This window comes from Manis pentadactyla, chromosome 4, assembly GCF_030020395.1.
Source record: "Manis pentadactyla isolate mManPen7 chromosome 4, mManPen7.hap1, whole genome shotgun sequence".
NCBI lineage: Eukaryota > Metazoa > Chordata > Mammalia > Pholidota > Manidae > Manis > Manis pentadactyla.
This window is the reverse complement of record NC_080022.1, coordinates 135,957,530-135,978,986: the sequence shown is the minus strand read 5'-3', so window position 1 is coordinate 135,978,986 and position 21,457 is coordinate 135,957,530. Positions and strand designations below refer to the sequence as shown.

The 21,457-nt window shown below is 57.0% G+C and overlaps 3 protein-coding genes across 5 annotated transcripts; all 3 read left to right on the top strand.

Moving 5' to 3' along the window:
* The first annotated feature begins 389 nt into the window (after positions 1-389).
* Positions 390-15,601, top strand: NLGN2 (neuroligin 2). 3 transcript variants are annotated; one of them, XM_036896111.2, is made up of 9 exons: positions 390-487; positions 778-1,356; positions 3,752-4,447; positions 7,900-7,950; positions 10,043-10,192; positions 10,367-10,552; positions 10,672-10,864; positions 11,223-11,819; positions 12,628-15,601. In XM_036896111.2, exons 3-9 carry the CDS (start codon positions 3,994-3,996, stop codon positions 13,499-13,501), a joined length of 2,505 nt encoding a protein of 834 aa, XP_036752006.1. In that variant the 5' UTR covers positions 390-487; positions 778-1,356; positions 3,752-3,993; the 3' UTR covers positions 13,502-15,601. The 3 variants fall into 3 exon arrangements, with proteins under 3 accessions (XP_036752006.1, XP_036752007.1, XP_057356914.1); XM_036896112.2 differs by lacking the exons at positions 390-487; positions 7,900-7,950 and having other exon boundaries at positions 534-1,356; XM_057500931.1 differs by lacking the exons at positions 390-487; positions 778-1,356; positions 3,752-4,447 and adding an exon at positions 4,776-4,904.
* Positions 15,602-16,151: 550 nt separating this feature from the next.
* Positions 16,152-17,364, top strand: SPEM1 (spermatid maturation 1). The gene is given in 4 exon segments (XM_036895770.2): positions 16,152-16,292; positions 16,391-16,448; positions 16,636-17,258; positions 17,260-17,364. Coding segments are annotated over 4 exon segments (927 nt in total).
* Positions 17,365-19,584: 2,220 nt separating this feature from the next.
* On the top strand, positions 19,585-21,304 carry SPEM2 (SPEM family member 2). The gene is given in 4 exon segments (XM_036895983.2): positions 19,585-19,722; positions 19,838-19,895; positions 20,032-20,670; positions 20,673-21,304. Coding segments are annotated over 4 exon segments (1,467 nt in total).
* Positions 21,305-21,457: the final 153 nt, after the last annotated feature.

The following is a 21,457-nucleotide window of genomic DNA, read 5'->3' as shown; positions in this document are numbered from 1 at the left end:
TGTAAAACCTCTGTTGAGTGGCTAAGATGTCTGGCGGGGGGAGAAACCAGAACCAGTTAGGAGCTGAGCAGCGGAGCGGTGCGAGGGGGGACGGCACTAGAGGATTTGCGTCACGGATTGGCCCACTTTCCAAATTGATCGCCTCTTCTAACAGCCCCCCTCCACCTCCGGCCAATTTCCAAAGATCCCAGTCCACACGCAAAGTTCCTCCCCTTTCCCCGCAGGCTCCTCCTTTTAAGCTTCAAACCAGACCCACTCCCAAAAGGAGGCGGCCCACGGCTACCCAGGCCCCACCCATCGTCTTTAAACCACGCCCCTATCTAGATGGCTCCTCCTCCATGCCCAAAGGCTCCGCCTTCTTCTTATGATGCCCCTCCCCTTTCGCTCACTCCTTCCCCACCCTCTCCCCACAAACTGTGAGAGGCCCGAGGGTGGGAGGTCTGGGGGTTGTCCCCATCTTGCTCCGGCCTGTTTCGTCCGTCCATCGGTCTGTCCACTCCCGCCCCTTCCACGCCTTCAATTCCCCCACGCTCTGGAGGGCGGGCGGGCAGGCGGGTGCAAGCGAGGGGTGTGCGCGGCTCTCTCTGCAGGGGGCGGGGGAGGCGGCCGCGCGGTGACGCGCGGGGCTGCTGCGGCTGCTCCGCCGGCGGATCATCACTCTCGGGCTAGGATGGACGCGGGGCGGGCGGGCCCTGGCGCGCGGAGCCAGGAGTCGGGGCCTCCCGGCTGCTGAGGGTCCCCCGGAACCTCCCCCTTATCCCCCGCTTTCCCTCCTAGGAACCGTGCCGACCCCCGCCCTGGGGCTCCAGACTTGGCTCCCGCCCTCATCTGACTCCCTGGACCTCCCCCTCCCGCCCGCCCTCGGGATCGACTAGATCCCTCCCCCTCCCCGAGGATTCCGGCTGGATCCCTGCCCCTGCACCGCGGATCCTGCGCTCCCAGGCTCCTTGCCTTTGGGGATTGCCGTGGACTCCTCCTCCCAGACCCGATCCCTTAGGATCCTCCGCCTGTACTGCTTTCTGGTCCTTCGAAGCCGGCCCACGGATCCAGTGGATCCCTAATCCAGTCCTGTCCCGTTGCCCCCTCCTTGGTCCGCCGCCCCCACTGCGGGGTTCCCTGTTCTAGGGTTCCTCCTGACCCCATCCCCTACCTCTCCTTTCCCCGGGGATCGATTGGATCCCGGCCCCGCCCCCCGGGGCTGGGGCGATCCCCTTCCCCCGCCGGGTGAGGCGCTGCGAGCGGGGGTTGGGCCTGCGGGGCCGCGGGGGCTTAGAGGCCGCCGCCCCCCTCCCGAAGCCCGTCCGCCCCCTACTCGGAGCCCTGGATGGAGGCACCACGGCCCCAGGGCTGAGCCAGGTAGGAGCTAAGCCGGGCCGTGTGGAGGGGGGGTGAGTGGCGGTCCACTGGGGTCTCCGTTTCCCCATCTCTCCCTGCGCCTGGTTCCCCCAGCCGCTATGTCTGCTTGTCTCCGCCTAGGGATGCTCTCGCCGTGTCTCTGCGTCTCGGTCTCTTTGTCTCTGCCTCTCTCCAGCCCATGAATGATCCTTTGAATGGGCCCACAGACCCCGTGTGTTCCCATCTCCCCTCCCCCACCCCCTCCTTCTCCCCTTCCCGGCCAAGCCATTTTCCCCACTGCAGGAAGGGGGTGGGGGCCTGCGGCCTGAGCCCCCCTTCCTCAACTCTCCCGGGCTGGGGGAGTCAGGCCTGGGCAGGAACGGAGAGAGCAGGGCAGAGGGATAGGGAGAAGGAGGGGGAAGCAAGATGTGGCAGACAGAGATGGGAGAACAGGGGAGAGAAAATGGGGGAGCCAGGGAAAGAGGGAAATAGAAGGGGCTAGAGGGAGAGGTTTGGGGAAAGGATTTGAAGGAGAGAGAGAGATGAGAAATACCAAGGAGGGAGATGTGGGGGAGAGATGAAAAAGACTGAGGGGAGAGGGCTGAAGGCAAGAGCTGGAGCAAGCTGGAAGAGGCTGGGGAAGATGCTCAGAGGGAGAGCTGTGGGGAGGAGCGATGGGGGGCGGGGGAGGGAAGAAGGGAGAAAAGCGGGCCGGGAGGAGGCCAGGGGTCTCAAAGTACCTTCAGGGAGGGGGGCTGACACAGGCCAACCATGTTAGAGGGAGGGGGCAGCAGGACCAAGGAAGCAGAGCCCAGCCTGGCATGGGCAATGGAGATTCTGAGGGACCCAGCCCCAAGCCCCTTCCAGGTGGTGGGGGAACAGGAGCTTAAGAGGACCTGAAGAGGGGAAGGGCATGACTTGGTGTGTGTGGTAAGGATTCCTGTGTCCTCATCTCTGGAATAAATTGACACCTGCAGAGAGCCACCCTCGAGCTGGCGCTTGGCTCTGAAAACCCCGCGTCAGCAAACAGCTCCAGCGGCTGGGGGTGGGGGGACAGGGGGTGCTTACTGAAATGACCTGGGTGTCTGCCCCTTCAGTCTGATAACTTCCCTTGTCCTGCCCCTGCTGCCCTGAGCACCCAAGCATCAGAGCAGTAACTGGGGGAGGGGGCTGGCAGGGGGAAGGGGAGGGGAATAGCTAGATGGGATAAGAAAGCCCAGGTTTGCCCCAGGACATGGGTCAAAATGCTGGGCATGGAAGAGGAGGTGTCTAGGGGTCCACAGCTGTTCAAGACTGTTGGGGGGCCGTTGGGGGGAGTATCTGATGCCCTCCAAACCCACCTCAGCACCCCTTCTCCCCAGCCAGAGGCCTGGTCACTAGGGCTATAGGCTCTGATTGGCCAAAAAGAGCAATAGGTGGATCTTTTAGGGTTCCCTCTACCCCAAACCTCCCGCTTCCCTCAACATATATATACTTCTTCCTCTATACTAAGGTTGGGGAAAACTAGCATTCTGACTCATGCCTCTGCCTTCAAGCTCTGAATGGACCCCATAACCAAGCCAGCCCCTTCCCCTCTTCCTCCAGACCCCCCTCCAGGGTTAAAGCTGCAGCTCGTTGCCGAGGTAACATTGCGGGGCAGCATCCAGTCGCCCGGCAACCGGCAGCAGAATCACGCATCTGTCCCTGGATTTGCCCCTCCAGCATCCCCTCCCTACTGTAGCCCCTGCCTCAAGGCACCTTAACATCTGAGGGAAGAAATGGAGGGCCTTGGAAAAAGGGGTCTCCGGTTTCCCCCTGTGCAAATCCTTAGGGAGGGAACGGGATTGTAAAGGGAAGAGAAGGTGCTGGCCTGTACAGTCCCAAGAAAGGCCTGAATCTGGCCTGGGGGTGGGAGTTCAGTGCCATAAAATTACAGCTGAGGAGTAATTAACACGTATAAACAAACCCGCCACTTCCTGCTAATTAAAGACTTGGTATTTTTATTTTCTCCTCCTTGTCTATCTCATCCCTCCCAGGGAAGTGGTAACTGGGCCTCCTGAGTCCCAGAGCAGAACCCGCTGGGAGGGATAAGCAGTGGAAGCAGGAGAGCTGCATTCGGGGGGCTGACCTTCTCCACGGGCCCTATCCTGGACATACACCAAATCTTGACCCCACCCCCAGCCTCAGACTTTTCTATCTGGGTCCCTGCTGAGGGGAGGGGGTTGCTGGGTGCAGGGAGGTGCCAGGGAGCCAGAGGGTGGAAGAAGGGGGTCAACTTGGTCTGAATTCCAAGTCACTAACCACTTGTCTCTTCTGTTTCCCATCCCTTTCTGTCCACCCATCCAATCTCCCTTCCCTTCTTCCACCTCTCTGTATTTTTGTCTGTCGGTCTGTCCGTCTGTCTGTATCTTGCATACCCTGACCCTCCTCCCTGCAGATCAGGCCTGCCTTTACCTTCTCCCACTTCCTTCCCCTTCCCCACCCCTTGCCCCCTCCATGGAGAGGAATAGACCCCTTCTCTGTCCGGTCTAACCCAGGTCCCTTCCCACCCCCCCTCCTCCCTCCTTTCCCCCACCCCTTCCTCCCTACTGGGGCAAGGGGGGCCTCCCTCCCTCTCCCCCCCTTCTCTCTCTCTCCGAGGGGGGGGTCCCGGGGAGGGAGGGGAGGCCCCCCATCAGCATGTGGCTCCTGGCGCTGTGTCTTGTGGGGCTGGCAGGGGCTCAACGGGGGGGAGGGGTCCCTGGTGGTGGCGCCCCAGGCCAGGGCCTGGGCCTCGGCAGCCTCGGGGAGGAGCGCTTCCCAGTGGTGAACACAGCCTACGGGCGAGTGCGCGGTGTGCGGCGTGAGCTCAACAACGAGATCCTGGGCCCCGTCGTGCAGTTCTTGGGTGTGCCATACGCCACGCCACCCTTGGGTGCCCGCCGCTTCCAGCCGCCTGAGGCCCCCGCCTCGTGGCCCGGCGTGCGCAACGCCACCACCCTGCCACCCGCCTGCCCGCAGAACCTGCATGGGGCGCTACCCGCCATCATGCTGCCTGTGTGGTTCACCGACAACTTGGAGGCAGCCGCCACCTACGTGCAGAACCAGAGTGAGGACTGCCTGTACCTCAACCTCTACGTGCCCACCGAGGACGGTAAGGGAATGGAAACCAACCTGGGCCCCATAGACATAGCCCACAGAAGCACACACAGACCCTCAGGCACTGGCACCACTCAGACCAGAAGCTGGGCCTTTGTGGGGGCTCTGAGGGGCAGTATGGACCTGCAGCATCTTTGTCCCCCCCCAGGGTGGTACGGGTGCCTGTCAGGCATTCCCAAGGTTCCCACAGACAGCCACACAGTTCTTTGTGCCCACAGAGAGCTGATGGTAAGGGCTGCGGGCACTAGTCCGGACTTACCTATCCCATCCCCACAGAGGTACACAGAATGGCCACTGAGGGTAATCAGGTGAGAGAGGCATCCATCACCTGCCTGGGCACCACTCCAGTTCTGCCCCACCTCCTGCCTCCAGGCCTGGGCTGGTCCCCACCGAATAGCCACTTTAGTTATATCTACACCTCATGGACAACACAGACACCTCCTTTTCTCCAGGTGGGCTGGCCTGGGCAGCCTTCCATATGTCACATCACCTGGAGCCGTTCACCTGAGCTAAGTGCCTCTTCTTTAGGATGCTGTGTCCGCAGACCCCTGTATCCCTGAAGGATCAGGGAAGCTCCTTGTCAAGGATCCAGCCACTCACAGCATAGCACAGTCATCCCCACAGAACACCTTCCCTGGTGTTCTGGAGCAGGCTGCTCTTGTCGTGCGCTCTCCAGTTCACCACACCACTGCGCCTAGCCCTCAGTACACTCCCCAGACAGCCTCCCACCCATCAACTTTTAGCACCATGATTAATCAGGGTGCCTCCCAGCTATATGCAACAGAGGGACATGAAGCACTGCAGCCTCCCCAGTGGACCATCCTCACAAGAAGCCCCCACTGTCCTTCTACCACCTTGTGTCACTACTTCAAACACCCAACACCTTCATGAAGACCATATGCTCCTACAACACTCCCCACAAGCCATGTTCCAACAACTTTACACATAGGCTTGGTGCCCTGGAACCCTACATACGTACACAGCCACATAGATTTAAGTTCCACTACAGACCAGTAATCTCAACTCCTTAACACTCCAATCAGGTAGGCACCCACCCAACCTACACACTAACCATGTGCTCCAGCATCCTACATATCAGAATCCCCAGCACCTTCGCACAGCACATGCCCAACTCTTCTCTGAATTTTCACCGTCACCCACACTGACCTGTGCTCCCCAGGATCCCTGGATATGGATCATGCCCTAGTAACATCCATACACGGACCTTTACCCCAGTAACCCTGGACCTGGACCATGTGTACCAACAGGCCACTCATACCACAGCCCTCAATGCCCTCAACAATTCCCAAATGGTGCCTATCCTAGCTGACCTGGAGAGCCTCCGTATCATACCTCAGGCTGTGACAGCACACCCAGCAAACCCTACTCACACATCAAGTACTCCAACACCTCAGTCCCTGCACCCAGTTTTCTCATGCCAGTCACAGGACACCTCATGCACCTCAAACCACCAGCGTCCTTCCCATTACCTCCCAGTACCATGCACCCTCTATTCCTCATACCCTAACACACAGTAACAACCCCTTCCCATGTAAACCATGCCTCCTAGCAGCCCATAAATGTAATGTACAGAAGCATCTGCTCCAATCCTGTCCAGATTCCAAGGACCCAGTGGATTCTTTACCCCAGTACACTCCACACATCCTCCCCAGTACCCTAGCACCCTTCCATGAGAACCATCCACATCCCCCTGCCCTCCTGGGCCACCTGCTCTGGTGCCCACTGCCTGCAAATCATTCACCCCAGTGCCTGCACACATACTGTCCATCTCTGCTTCCTGCTCAGGGACTCTCCCCGCCCATACCTACATGTAGGCCATCCATCCCAATGTCCCCCTCAGTGGGTGGTCTGTCTCACCACCCCTCGTGAGATACCCACCCAGTACTTCCCACCAATGGATTGTCCACTCCAAAACCTCCACACAAACTGTCCACCCTGCCCCCGCACCACCCATGCCCACACCTTCTGTATTTTTAACCATTGCTTATCACAGATCTGCCTGGGGCCTGACACATTCAGGTGATCTCACTGAGTCTTCACACCAGCTCTGAGAGGAAGAGGTTGACTCAGGCATATGCCTGCACACACGCATGCACACACACACACACACAATATTCTTACACGTGCCCTGCTGACTTCATCCCCACCCCCATCCTGCCACAGAGAAGAACAGGCCCTGATCCTAACTGGTGCCCATGGGGCTGTCCTCACCCACTGGGAGAAGCCTTCCAGAGGCTGGCCTGCGCCTCTGGCCCATCCCTCCCCATGTTGGCCCTCATGCCACTGGGAAGAAACCCATCAGCCTTGGAAACCCCCTCAGCCCTCTGGGTTCCAGCTGTCCCCTAACCAATCCCCCAGTCTGAAAGAAGCCTGGAGCTGAACTCCTAGCCCAGTCCAGGGCCTTTCCTTGACAGCGGGCACACTTTGTGCCTCTGAGCACCTCCTGGCACTTTATGTGTCAGCTAGCTCAGGGCACTGTGTTTCCTATTCCCTATCCCCTATTTGTGGACTGAACCCCCAACTGGGGAGGGCATTTTGGCATTAGAGCAGGGGCTGGTGGGGGGCTGGTGCCTTTTATGGGGATTTTACCATCTGGCGGGGAGGAGAGCAGGCCTGGGTAAGGGATGAGGTTGGGGGTGCAGAGGGAAGAGGTGGAGTGGAGGGCAAGACCTGATGACCCCTTTCCCTACTTTGCCCCACACTGGGGAGATGGGGTGAGAAGTCAGGCCTGTGAGTGCAGATGGAAGAGAAATGCTGGTGGGTGAGAGGCTGGGCAGGTGGGCAGACAGCCCTAGCTGACCTACCCACAGCCCTCCAGTGAGGAGCTGAGAGCTTCCAGCGGCTGCAAGCAGTAGGGGCAGGCTGCCCCCAACCCCATCCTACTCTCCTCCCTCCAGATTGGTCCAGGGGGAAGCAGAGTCCTTTGTGCTTCAGCCCCTCCTCTCTGGTGCTTGGCTGGCCCTGAAGAGGACCAGTGGGACTGGTGGCCTGGGTGGCACAGCTGGCCTTGGGCTCCTGGGCTCCCTCCTGGGTGGGCTTCCACTCCCCTCCCACCCCACCTCTAACACTGTTTCATTTCCAGCAATTAGCAAACACTTCGACAAGCCAAATACTTTCCAGCCAAGTCAATATCTCTTCAGACAGGCCTCAGCCCACTCAGGCACCCCACCCCACCAAAACCAGTCTTTTCTTTGGGGCATGACTTTTTCTGGGGAGGGGAACAAAATTGGGTTGTAGAAACGTTTTTCTCTTTTCTTGGTTTCTTTTTCTTGCAAACAAATTTTGCTTTTTTTGGCTTATTTTTTTCTGCCCCCACCCTCCCCTTTTCTGCTTTCTCTCCTCCCCTCCCCATCCACCACCTCCCCTGACCCCCATCTTTCCCCACAAAATTGTCCTTTTTTCTCTGTTTTGTGTTCCCGGTCTTAGGTCCGCTCACAAAAAAACGTGACGAGGCGACGCTCAATCCGCCAGACACAGGTAGATTTAAAAATCCCGCTGCTGCATGTGGTTGCTGATAAGAGGACGTTCATGGCCCTGCCCCTAACTAAATGCCCCCACAGCCCTCAAGGCCCCTCAGTCATTTTCCTAACTAAAAACAAAAAAGGAAAGAAAAGAAAAATTTGTAATAATTGGAAAAAAGAATTATGAAAACTTCAAACGAAATTTGAACAATGTTGGACCCACTAGAAAACCTGCAAGAAAAGCTAAGTGTGGCATAAAGTGAAAACAGAAATTGGAGTGTCAGAGAAAATAAAGCCACCAAAGAATTGGATTAAATATTGAGTTTAACAGAAATTTGGACTGTTTTGAAACTTGTGAAATGTAACATTCGAAAAAAATAATTTTAATTTGGATACAAAACAACATTTGAAAAAAAATTTAAGTTGGCAAATTGATGACACGATTGAAACACAAAAACCTGCTACAATTTCCAAAAGCCTATCAGATGCAGAAAATGCAAACATTTGAAGCAAATTAAAGAATTTGGAAAATTTTGAAAACAGGGCCCAATATCTTGAAGTTTCACCATGAAATTTTGAAAAAAAAAATGCAGAGAACTTTTTTCTTTTTTTCTTTTTTTCCAAAAATGGATCTTTTTTTTTTCTTTTCTTGCTGAATCTGCCCCGAGAGCTTCTTGCTTTTTGGTTGTTGTTTTTTCTTTCTTTCTTCTTTCTTGATCCTGTTTTTTGTTGTTGGTTTTGAATTCTTGTTTCCCCAGCCCCCCTTCCTGCTCCTTCCCTTTCTGATTCCCTCTGTCCCCACACCAACGGGAGTGGAGGTGCTGGGTGGGGTGGAGAGGTGAGAACCCAGGACATTTAGGACAGGACCTAGGAGAGAAGGAGACTCCAGGTTGAACTGCTGGAAGGCCACTGGAGATTCAGGACCAAAGGGATGAAGAGGATTTCTTTGTTGGGAAGGCCAAAGAGAGGGCGCTGCCCCCCTGGGAGCTCCTGGCCAAAGTCAGGGGAAGAGAGGTGGAAGAGAAAGGAGGCAGGAAGCTGTCTGTGGGGACTGGAGAGGAGTGTCTTGGTGAGCTGTTGGTTGACTTTCTGATTGGAAAAAAGTTTCTGGCTTTCTAGAGAGAGGTGGCAGAGGCCCTGGGGACCATGTGTGGAGGCCTAGGTCTGGCTCTTGTTTGCCGAGCATCCTGGTTAGTCAGAGGATACAGGTGTCAAGAAAGAGGAGGGCCTTGGGGCCAGGGGTGACCCCAACCCTGGCACTGTGGCTGAGTATGGAAGGGCTGCAGGGGAGGGTACTAATTATAGCTCTGTGGACTGTGGCAAGCCCTCTCAGACTCCCACTCTTTTCTAGACCTAGTCACTCCTCAATCTGGTCTGGAGTGCCTCAGGGCCTGCTGCATGTGGCGGTGGTTACAGAATCCTGTGGGACTGCAGAACCTAGGGCTCAGGCCAGTGTGGGGCGGTCCCAGACTAGACAGCTGCACCCTGGCTTCATTAAGCAGGTTCTTTTCCCACCCTGCCTCCTCCAGCCACAGTAATTAGGCTGGGGGTTGTCATAGTAACTGGGGAGGTAACCTAGAAAGAAATTAGGGCAAGGAGGAGACCAAGTCCCCAGGGACCCTAGGGCTTGGCACCCCCTCACCCACTGGCCAGGCTACCATGAGGAGCTAAGGTCCACGGCCTGAGTCTAAGAAAACACCAGAACCCTCCCAGCATCTCTAGCTCTAGTGCCAGTCTTGGGAGCTCACTCTTCCTAGGAGTAGGAAGGAAATTGCAGTGTCAGGGGAGAGGGTCCCCTGGATCCAGCAGATGCCCTGAGGAGGGCCACTCCCCACCCCTGCCTCTGTTAGGGTTCTTGGAAGGTCTGCCTGGCATTTGGAGAAGTGCTGTGGGGCAGGCTGGCAGGAGGTAGGGAGGGACCTTCTGTCAGGGCTAGCTGGGGAGGGAGGGAGGGGAATCCGGTCTTGCCCCCCAGGGATGGGAATGACTTGTCTCCTGTGCTCCAGGCTGGTCCTCAGCAGACCTGGGAGCTAGGCAGTGCCACTTCTGGTCTGACTGTGTCCTTGTCCCCCACCCCTTGCCTACCTGCCCACCCCCTCCCCACGCAGATATCCGGGACTCCGGGAAGAAGCCCGTGATGCTGTTTCTGCATGGTGGCTCCTACATGGAGGGCACTGGGAACATGTTCGATGGCTCTGTCCTGGCCGCCTATGGCAACGTCATTGTAGCCACACTCAACTACCGGCTTGGTGTGCTTGGTGAGGGGGGGCAGCCAAGTCTAGGGGCCAGAATCTGGGAGGGGGGCCTGGTGGGCAGGGTTCCTATAAACCCAGCAGAAGCAGAATGGCTTCTGGACTGGTCCAAATTGCCCAGAAAAGGGGTAAGGGCGCCATGACACCCCCAGGGAGCCCCCTTTCTTCCTCCGCTCCCAGGTTTTCTCAGCACTGGAGACCAGGCTGCAAAAGGGAACTATGGGCTCCTAGACCAGATCCAGGCCCTGCGCTGGCTCAGTGAAAACATTGCCCACTTTGGGGGTGACTCCGAGCGCATCACCATCTTTGGGTCTGGGGCCGGGGCCTCCTGTGTCAACCTTCTGATCCTCTCCCACCATTCAGAAGGTACCAGCAACCTCCTCAGCCTGTCCCTCCTGCTCCCTTTCCCATACCCTTGACCCTACCAGGTCCCCCTTCTTCCCTGGGCTGAGACAGCCCAGCCTGAAGCCAGCTTATCCTGCCAGGGCTGTTCCAGAAGGCCATCGCCCAGAGTGGCACCGCCATTTCCAGCTGGTCTGTCAACTACCAGCCACTCAAGTATACTCGGCTACTGGCGGCCAAGGTGGGCTGTGACCGAGAGGACAGTGCCGAAGCTGTGGAGTGTCTGCGCCGGAAGCCTTCCCGGGAGCTGGTGGACCAGGATGTGCAGCCTGCCCGGTAGGGGGTGGGGAAGGGCTGAGTCCAGGCCTTCCCTTTTTTTGCTGGTTCCAAGGAGGTTGAGGGTGAGAGGGGCCCGCAGGCATTTCATTTGACAAGGGAAGGTAGGCTTCAGGCCCCTGTAGTGGTCCTGCCTTCTCTCAGAAGCCTTCTCTAAGTGGAGGAGCCTAAGCAGAGCAAGTGTGCACAAGGCGCCGTGAAGTGCTTCAGGGAAGACTTCCCAAGAGGCCAAGTGCCCTGGAGGACTCATAGGAGACTTTAGCTTGGGGAGGTGGGTCTTCCATGCAGAGGGCTCAGCAGGCTATGAGCTAAGAGGAGGCCAGTGAGCAAGTGATGAGACCCTGACCCCTCTCCCCAGCTACCACATTGCCTTTGGACCCGTGGTCGACGGTGACGTTGTCCCCGATGACCCTGAGATCCTCATGCAGCAGGGAGAATTCCTCAACTACGACATGCTCATTGGTGTCAACCAAGGAGAAGGCCTCAAGTTCGTGGAGGACTCTGCGGAGAGCGAGGACGGCGTGTCTGCCAGCGCCTTTGACTTCACGGTCTCCAACTTTGTGGACAACCTATATGGCTATCCAGAGGGCAAAGATGTGCTGCGGGAAACCATCAAGTTTATGTACACAGACTGGGCCGACCGGGACAATGGTGAGATGCGGCGCAAGACCCTGCTGGCCCTCTTTACTGACCACCAGTGGGTGGCACCAGCTGTGGCCACCGCCAAGCTGCACGCTGACTACCAGTCCCCTGTCTACTTTTACACCTTCTACCACCACTGCCAGGCTGAGGGCCGGCCTGAGTGGGCAGACGCAGCGCATGGGGATGAGCTACCCTATGTCTTTGGTGTGCCCATGGTGGGTGCCACCGACCTCTTCCCCTGCAACTTCTCCAAGAATGATGTCATGCTCAGCGCTGTGGTCATGACCTACTGGACCAACTTCGCCAAGACTGGGTGAGGGCCAGAGGGGCTGAGTGGGGCACCCCTACAAGCCAAGGCATACATACCCTCCATCCCCTGCTCCTGCTCTCCCTTACTCCCTACACGCCATCAGTTCTCTGGTAAGGTACTCCTGCCTTCTTGACTCAGACGCTTGCTGGACAATTTATCAGTGCAAGCACTGAGTTGCATGCTGGAGATGCAGCAGTTAGATGGAAAAGCTTGTCCCTTTCTCGGGGTAGGCTCCCTTGCTGACTTTGCCTCCATGTCTGTCTCTCCTTCAGTCTCTTGCCAACCCGCCTTCTCTCTTTCTCCCAGTGCTTTGCCCTCTTTCTGCTCCACTCTGTGTACAATCTGAGTATGTGTAAGGGTTTGTGTTTGTTTTATTTCTGTCTCTACATTTCTCTCTTGAAATCCACTAGTACCTCTCCCTTTCTCTCTGTTGTCTTTGATCTGTTTACTTTCGGCTTTCACCCTGGCTGTCCCTCATGTATGTGTCTTTGTCTCTTTGTTTCTGTATGTCTCTATCTCACTTAGTCTCAGCTTCTGCCTCTCTCACTGGCTATCTCTTTTCCTGTCTCTGCCTGTCTCTCCTCCTCTATCCTGATCTCTGTCTGTCTCTGGTAGTCCATCTCCATCCCTATTTGTCTCTGACAGTTTCTCTGTCCCCTTGTATCCATCTCTCTCTATCTGCCTCTCTTTTTCTCTTTCTTTCTGTCTCCCTGGCTCTGTACATCTGTCTTCCTCCCCATTCCTCCCACACACACCCAGCCCCCATCGGAGCCTCACCCTCACTCCTCTCCTTGCCCTCCTGTGCCCACAGCGACCCCAACCAGCCGGTGCCGCAGGACACCAAGTTCATCCACACCAAGCCCAACCGCTTTGAGGAGGTGGTATGGAGCAAGTTCAACAGCAAGGAGAAGCAGTACCTGCACATTGGCCTGAAGCCTCGCGTGCGTGACAACTACCGCGCCAACAAGGTGGCCTTCTGGCTGGAGCTCGTGCCCCACCTGCACAACCTGCACACAGAGCTCTTCACCACCACCACGCGCCTGCCTCCCTACGCCACGCGCTGGCCGCCTCGCCCACCCCCTGGCGCCCCAGGCACGCGCCGGCCCCCACCGCCTGCCACCCTGCCGCCCGAGCCCGAGCCCGAGCCAGGCCCCAGGGCCTACGACCGCTTCCCCGGGGACTCACGGGACTACTCCACGGAGCTAAGTGTCACTGTGGCCGTGGGCGCCTCCCTCCTCTTCCTCAACATTCTCGCCTTTGCTGCCCTCTACTATAAGCGGGACCGGCGGCAGGAGCTGCGGTGCAGGCGGCTCAGCCCACCAGGCGGCTCAGGCTCTGGTGTGCCTGGTGGAGGCCCCCTGCTTCCCGCTGGGGGCCGTGAGCTGCCCCCAGAGGAGGAGCTGGTGTCACTGCAGCTGAAGCGGGGCGGTGGCGTGGGGGCGGACCCTGCTGAGGCCCTGCGCCCCGCCTGCCCACCCGACTACACCCTGGCCCTGCGCCGGGCACCGGACGATGTGCCTCTCTTGGCCCCTGGGGCCCTGACCCTGCTGCCCAGTGGCCTGGGGCCTCCACCCCCACCACCACCCCCCTCCCTCCATCCCTTTGGGCCCTTTCCCCCACCTCCTGCCACTGCTCCCAGCCACAACAACACGCTACCCCACCCCCACTCCACTACTCGGGTATAGGGGGCGGCCTGGGGAGGCCCTCCTCCCCAGCCCTCCCTGCAAGCCCGGTGGGAAGTGCCACTTGAAGGGAGGGAGGAGGACTTGGCAGCAGGCTTTTCTCACTTGGAGCTGTCACACGTCAAGGAGCGTTAGGTGGACACAGGTTTCCTCACCAGGATGTGTGCTTTTCCCACACGGAGAAGCCCATTCTCTTCTCCGGACCTGGGCCTTTGAACAACCAGGGGTGTTTTTTCTCCTCCATTGGGACACCAGTCTTCAGTGTGCAGAAAAGTGGAAGTATTTTCCCACGTGGAGGTGTGCTTTCTCATGAGGGGGTGTGTTTTCCCATGTGCAGGGTGAGGTTTTTTTTTGCCGCCCTGGACACATGTTGGCCCCCTCAAAGAATTTCTGCGGGAATTTGTACCCCAGAATCCTGTTCCCTCATGCCTTCTCCCACCTCCTCCCCTCCCCACCTCTTGGAGACCCTGGAAGTGGTATGTTCATGCACAGTGACCCTTGCCCACCAGAAAACACAGGGTGGTGCCTGGGAAGTGGTCAAGGAAATCACAGCGCCCTCAGCCCTGCCCCACACCCTCCTATGCCCCAGCAAAGCATGTTTGTCCCTCATGGCACAAGTCAGATGAAGCATGTTCTCCTGGGTAGGCCTTGCCTTCCACAGATGACTGATACAGATTCCCTGCCTGGGGGATGGGAGGAGATCCGTGCATCCCTGTGCTGCCTGGGAATTTGTTTTCCCATGGGTCCAGGACACATTTCTCTGAGTGGAAACATGTTCTTGCATGTGGATGTGTGTTTTCCCATGCAGAGGGTCCTTTTCTCTCCAGCCTCTTCCCTTCATCCCCCAGGCCTCAGGCCCAGCACTTAATTCCTCTGCACACAGCAGGTGGGAACAGACTTCCAGTCAGCAAAAGCTGAGGAGGCTGTACAAATAGTGGGAAGGGGAACTCTGCCCCTACCTCCCCCAGAGCTGCTGAGTTTGGTAGGGAGGTGACACCTGCCACCCACAGAGGCCATGCATGTTTTTGACCAAAGTCCTCATTGGGCTCTGAGGGCAGCCTTTCCCTCAGTCCTCAGACCATTGCTCATCCGTGCCAAACTGGGTAGGTGGGTTTGAGAGGAAGACCCCCAAAATGTGCCAAGGATTCCCCAGTCCCAGGCCAGGGCAGGTAAACTTGGGGGCAGGTGGGACAGAGTAGAAGTAAAGTGGGAGCCAAAGGGGTCCTGCCTGTGTCTCTCCTCTCCCCGCCATGTCTCTGCCCTCCCTCTCTGCCTCAGAATCACATTCCTCCATCTCTGTCTCCCACTTTGAAGCCTTCCTGTCTCAGTGTCAGACCAGCTGCTCCCTCAGCTGCCCACTCCCCTCTTCCATGGGACCCGGGGCTGAGGGAATGGAGGGGGTGGGGGAGGGGGAGAGCAGGGAAGAAAGGTTTCACGGACAGGCTGGGGAGAGAATGAGGTTAGCTGTGCAGAGGAAGAGATGGAGGGGGCAGCGGGGGTCAGGGCTGGAGCGGACTCCAGCAGGAAGAGTTTGAAAGGACTTGTATGAGGTGCCTGGAGAGCACCCACCTGAGGAGAAAGGGTTTGGACCTCTGGGGAAAAAAATGATGTCAGGAAGGATTTTAAGGGACAGCATTGGCAAAGGAGAGAATCTTCGTCTGCTGGTATTTTGTGGATTTGTTAGTGTCAAGCTTAGTAGGGGGTGGGGTGCTGTCTTCCACTGACACCCAAATCCAGAATCCCTGGTCTTGGCTTCCCAGAACTTTGCCGCCTCACTGTCCCTTCTCCCATCTCCACCCATGGAAACTTAGTTCTTTTCTGCCCCCTTCCCCTGCCTGGTCTAGCTCCTTTCCAAACAGCCATGTCCTTTAATGCTAGGGACCTGAGCCCTAAAACCTGTAGACAGATGCCCCCTGAATTGGGGCATGGGAAGGGGGCTGGGGGACCCCATGATTCAGCCACGGACTCCAATGCCCAGCCCCTGTCCTCAGAACAACTCCCTGACAATCCCATGTCCCCACCCTAACCCATCGCGGCTCTGTACACATTTTTAAACCTGGCAAAAGATGAAGAGAATATTGTAAATATAAAAGTTTAACTGTTGGTTGTGCCTGATGTGATGTTAGGAAGTGGGGCCAGGGGTCTGAAGAAGCAAACCTTGGTGGGGGTGAGTGTGCAGATGAGGGAGGAAGAGGGGTCTAAGCCCATGGCCCTTTCCAGTAAACAGCTCTGAGGTCTGAGAGGAAAGGGGAAACCCATCACCTGGGTAAGGTTGCCATGGTAACAGGGTTGTTTTGGGAGTTGAGATCAGGACTGTGTCCATGCAGAGGTCAGAGCCTGGTGTAGAGAAAGACCAGGCAGGGGCTGATGGGGACAGACAACAGATGAGCCAGAGGGCCTATGGGCAGGTCCAGGTGGTGAATACAGCACAGGCATGCAAGCCAAAGTGTTTGGCCTCTGCCAAGGCCTAGGCCCAGGCTGGAGGGTCAACATGGGCCCAGGATTCTTCCTCTTGGCACATTGTGAGGGACAGCCCCAGCATCACTGTGACCCGCTTACCTCCAGGAACCTCTAGGACAGGCAGGCGGGCCAGTGGGTACTGTGGGCACAGTGGGCTGGGGACCTAGGGGCCCCGGTGGCCCTAGGAACCCCCATGGCCATGGCTGAGCCGCCATGACCTGGTTGGGCCTTGTATCACAACTCCAACACTAACAACTGCCAGGACCTGGGCAACTCCATCCTGCTGCTGCTGGGTCTTATCTGCATTAACATTGGCATCAATATGGTGATGCTGGTGAGGGTGGGGTCAGGTGGGAGGGTGCTGACAGGATGGTGGGGGGCAGGCCTGGTGGCCAGAGCCTGCATGGCATCACTGTGTCCTCCCCCACTTAGCTCTGGCACAAACTCCGTGGCTTCTTACACCGAGTGTTCTGTATTATTTGTGAAAAAGGTAAGTGGGAGCTGAGGGTTGGGGCATAGGAAGGGGCAGAAACTAGTCATTCTAACCTTGGCCCTCAGCTGGCTCCTTCCCCTCTCAGACACCATAGATGTGTGCAGCTTCTTTCCCTGCACCCTGCCTCTACTTCCCTGTAGGAGATAGCCTCCCCACTGGCCTCTCACCTCCCCCTGATCCACAGAAGTTTCTCAGTCATCCTCACCCGGAAAGCAGCCCCCAAAGCAAAACTCTCCCACAGCCCACCTTCAATGCACCGTGGACTCTGTGAAAATGATGGTGACCCCCCTGCCCAGGCACCGCTGCTGCCATCGAGGCTCTTCAGCATGCCCTGCCCACCACCCAACATGCTGGACCCCTGACACTGACAATGAGAAGCCCCCACACCATCACCCAGCAGTGTGTTCCCACAACTGGGGTCACCCTGCAGACAGGGAAGGCTTCCAATGTACTCAGGAGTTCTGGGCTCCTTTGGCCACGGACACCGCACAGCCATCTCCTCAGACCATCCGCTTCCAGCAGACTGCAGAGGGAAGGCCCCTCAAAGGAAAGATGAGGTCCGAGCTGGGCCTAGAGGCCTATGTAGACCCAGTGAACCCTCCATCCCCGAGCCCTCAGGTCCTGAGCCACAGGAACAGTGCTGGGGGCACAGGGGCTGAGGCTAAGCAGGAGAGGTGCTCACCAGCCCTACCAGCTCCAACGCCCATCTGGGGCCCTGCAAATGTCCTGGACATCCCCCGGCACCGCTCCTCAGGCTGCACAGCCTATGATGCCCAAGACGTGAGGCGGTGGCTTCAGGAGCTGACCCCGGGAAGTGGAGGCCCTGTCCTACTGTTACCCCCTGTCCTTCAGATCCAGCACCGCCAAGGGGATGGGCAAGGACTAGGGGTACCGTTCTCGGCCAGAATGGTGACTGGGAGAATAAAAAGAAGAGAAGAGGTAGTTTGTGGTGGTGTGGGGGGTGCCAGGGCCCACACACACCCAGAAGCCCAGGTTAGTAAGGGAATGATCTCCCTGGCAACAAGGCCTAGAGAGCCCTTGTGGACCCTCATTAATCTCCTGGCCTCACCAGGCCCTGTCCTCAGCCCTTTCCCAGGTCCTTCTTGGTTCCAAGACTCCCACTGGCATCTTCCCTGTTTCCTTAGTGCCCAGAGAAGCCCCCCATATCCCACCCCAGATTCCCAGGCAGTCCTATACTAGAAGGGAGACCCAAATCCCTATAGCCCTAGCCCCTCAGAGGTCTCATTCCTGCAGAGGCCAGGTTTCAGTTGCAGCCACAGGTGAGGCCTGGTCCCTCTTAAGCCTTGGTTCCCTTGGTGCGGGATGACTGAGAGTGAGTGTACCAGGCCCTCATAGTTCCCCAGGCAGAACCTGAAGCTCACTTGAGCAGGCTTGGAGCAGATGAAGAAATATTAGGCACACTTTCAAGGGCTGCCTCATCATAACATCACAGCCCTCTGTGACTTCACTCCTCTGATTAGCACCTCCTCCATGTCACAAATGAGACTGAGGCTCAGCGAGGCCAAGTGATTTATTCAGGGTCACATGGACACCAAGGATCCACTTCACAGTCTCAAATGCTCCATCCCCCTGCTCCCACAGGTAGATTCCCATTGCCACTAGTCAGCCCAGCCAATCAGATTCTCTCATCTTCTCATTTTGCCATGTGAACTCATCAGAAATTTCATCCACAAAACAGAGAAGCCCAAGCCCTACCCGACTCTAGACTGTTGGGATCATACACATGCACACACACTTGTACACGTGTGTACATTCACACAACTTTGGAACAAGGAGCCATCTGAGTGCCCCCAAGCTGAAGGAGTCAGACCTCACCTGTACCAGACAGGTTCCTAGAATGTGAGCAGAAAGGCTGTTTGTGGATCACCCTGCTTCTGTGTTCTCATTCAACTAATGCTTTTGATCTTTTTAAGCTGATTCCATTCAGTGGGTATGCACTGAGCACCTACTCTGTGTTTGCAGGCTTGATGGGAAATGCCCACGGCTGTTCCCCTCTTTCTGCTGAGGAGTTCATTATGCGAACAAATGGCTTAAGGTCCCAGGGCGGCACTTTTTCTTTTTTTATTAAGGTATCATTGATATACACTCTTATGAAGGTTTCACATGAAAAACAATGTGGTTACTACATTCACCCATATCATCAAGTTCCCCCCTGTACCCCATTGAAATCACTGTCCATCAGTGTAGTAAGATAGGGTAGCACTTTCACAGACCCTAGTGATGAACCTGGCTTAAACTGAAGACTTCTTTTGTCATACTAACAATTACATCTACGTTGTGCTTTGTGAATTCCACGTGGTTTTCTTAAGGTGACAGGGAATGATTTTTCAACGTGGAAGGGTGGCTCAGTGGGAAGGCAGTTGGTTAGGAAGGAGAGAAACCATGGTTGAGGGTGGTCCCTGACACAGGTAGCAATCCCAGCAATGTGGAAATCAGTCTTGCAGTGAAGCCTTTGCTGAGAGCCTTTGCTCTGAGCCAGTAGGCTCAGTGACCACAAACACCCTGGGCTGCAATCCTTGACCAGGAAGGGGTGGGTAGGGTGAGTGCTAGAGAGAATGTCAGGGAAATGGGCAGGACGGGGAGGAAATGGTGCAGTGGGGCGACCCCAGAGGGCTCTCTGGCTGTCATCCATCCATCCAGTCGCTCTAGCTCCAGGCCCCAAGTTGGCATGCGCAGGGAGTACCAACAAGATATATAAGCTGTCATAATGCCTCAGAAGAACAGTGAGAGAGGAAGTCCCTTATGTATATTTCAGTCCCTATGAAGACAGTCTCACAACTGAAGCTACCATATTTTCAAATCAGGAATCAGATGTTGAGGTAAGCAAGCTTCCACAGAAACAGAGGGACAGACTGAACTCTGTATATCTGGGGACTGGGCTCCATCAGGTAGTAGTCAAGGGTAGAGATGGCCATAGAAAGAGCCAGCAGAGTGGATACAAGAGCTGCCACCTCTGCATTGTGACTTCCCCCAACATGCCTCATTATGACCTGGTTTTCCCCCACCAGGTAATAGGTGTCCCTAGGTCCTAGTATGAATGTAGTGTGGCTCAGGGCCGGTTGGCGGCGGGGGGGGGGGGGCGGCCCAGGTGGACTAGGAACACCCCCCAACCATGGAAAACCAGCTCTGGTATGACAACCTGGGGTGCTGCAATCAATACCAAGAAAATCCCCTGGTTGCTGAGGACTTCCTACTCCTGCTGCTGGGCCTTATGGTTCTTGTCAACATTGGGATAAACGTGGCAACTGTGGTCAGTGAGGATTGTGGAACACCCCTATGGGTGAAGAGGGCTGAGGGTGGGAGCAGGAGCAGTCTTGGCTGGGAGGGGGGTGAGAGCCTGGCCTTCACTCCCACCCCACCCGCAGATGTGGCATGGGCTCCAGAATGCCTTAGACAAGACGATCTATTGGATTAACCAGGAAAGTAAGTATGGCAGCTAGAGAGGTAGGAGACCCCCATCTCTGCCACCACTGCGGCCCTAGAAACCCAAGCCCCAGTGTTCCCAGACCTGACCTCTCCTGACAATTGCCCTGCCCTCATGGACTCTTTCCTCCCCCAGATGAAATCTTGCAGGTTTGTGAAAGTTTCTCCAAAGATCCCTCAGCCAAGGCCCAAGATGTCCACATCCACTGCCCCCTGGACCCTGTAGAAGTGGAGATAGCCCAGCCCACTTGCTACTCCTTTTCCTCCAACCACCATCTCCGCAGTGGCCATTGCCTCTGCCACCTCCTAAGACAATGTCACCGCTCCTGCCGCCCCCAGCAGAGGCCAAAGAACCATAGACAATTCCCCCACAACCGCTCAGTCTTCCACAGCCAACACTGCAGCCACAAGAAGTCACAGCTGCCGTTGATGCCCTCCTTTGATCAGGAGGACCTGGACTCCTAGCTGGAGGAGGGGGATGACCTGTCCTTCCCACATTCCAAGTACCCATGGCGAGGCTGGGGAGGGCTCTACCAGCAAACGGGCTGGCCCTCCAGCATGGGACTGTGGGGCTGCCAGGGTGGCATCCTGGCCAGCTTGCCACCACCCTCTCTCTACCTGTCACCTGAGCTATGCTGTGTGCCCAAGCGTGTGGAGGCCAAGTCGGAGCTGAGGCTTCAGGCTTGCAGGCCCCACTGCTCACAGTCCCACATCTGGGGCAATGTGGAGGCTGAGCAATGGATCCCATCACCACTACCTCCCTGCCGGCTACCCCCAATCCTTCCTGGGTCCCTGGGAGGCATAGCCCTTACCTCTCAGGGGGTCAGCTCCTGTGTGACTCCTGGGATCAGCGGCATAGTCTAGGGGGTTCTGAGCCTCCATCTGCCCTGGTGCCCCGGGACTCCCAGCCTGAGGCTCGGGAGCCCTCCTCCCCACAGTCCCACTGGCGGAGCAGCCCTGCCTGTGCTTACACCTAGCCCAATCGCAGCCCCCACCCCTCCCTGAGATACCTGGGCTACAGCTGCCGGGATCCTCGTGAGGTAAGGCGGTGAGCAGCTGAATGGGCTGAGATGCTGCCTGCTCGGCACCTTCTGACCACCTCCACCTCCTTCACCAAGTTGGGCGAGGCCTCATACCATCAGGCTGTGCCTCCCAGCTCAGCCCTGTGCCCCCTGTCCTCCCAGCCCCTCCCCGATGTCCAGGCTACTGAGCTCCCCCCACCCCCATCTACCTTCATGCTACTCAGCTGGAACCCCAGGGGCAATGCCAGCTGCCTGGTGTATGACAGTCTGGAGCTGAAGTGGCAAGTGCAGGAAAGCAGAGCTCGGGCCAGCTCACTGCCACCACCACCTTCCACCTCAGTCTCGAGGCCCTCTCTGTATAGGAGCTGAACAGGGAAACTTAACTGACCAGCGGTGAATGTGGGTGGGTGGTGGGGCGGGGCGTGGAGAGAGAAATAAAGAGCAACAGAGTCCAGGAAATGCTGTAGTGGTCTGTGACTTAGAAGCACCACTCCTTCTACCAGCCTGGGTTCCTGCCTGTGGCTTCCAGAAATGAGAAGC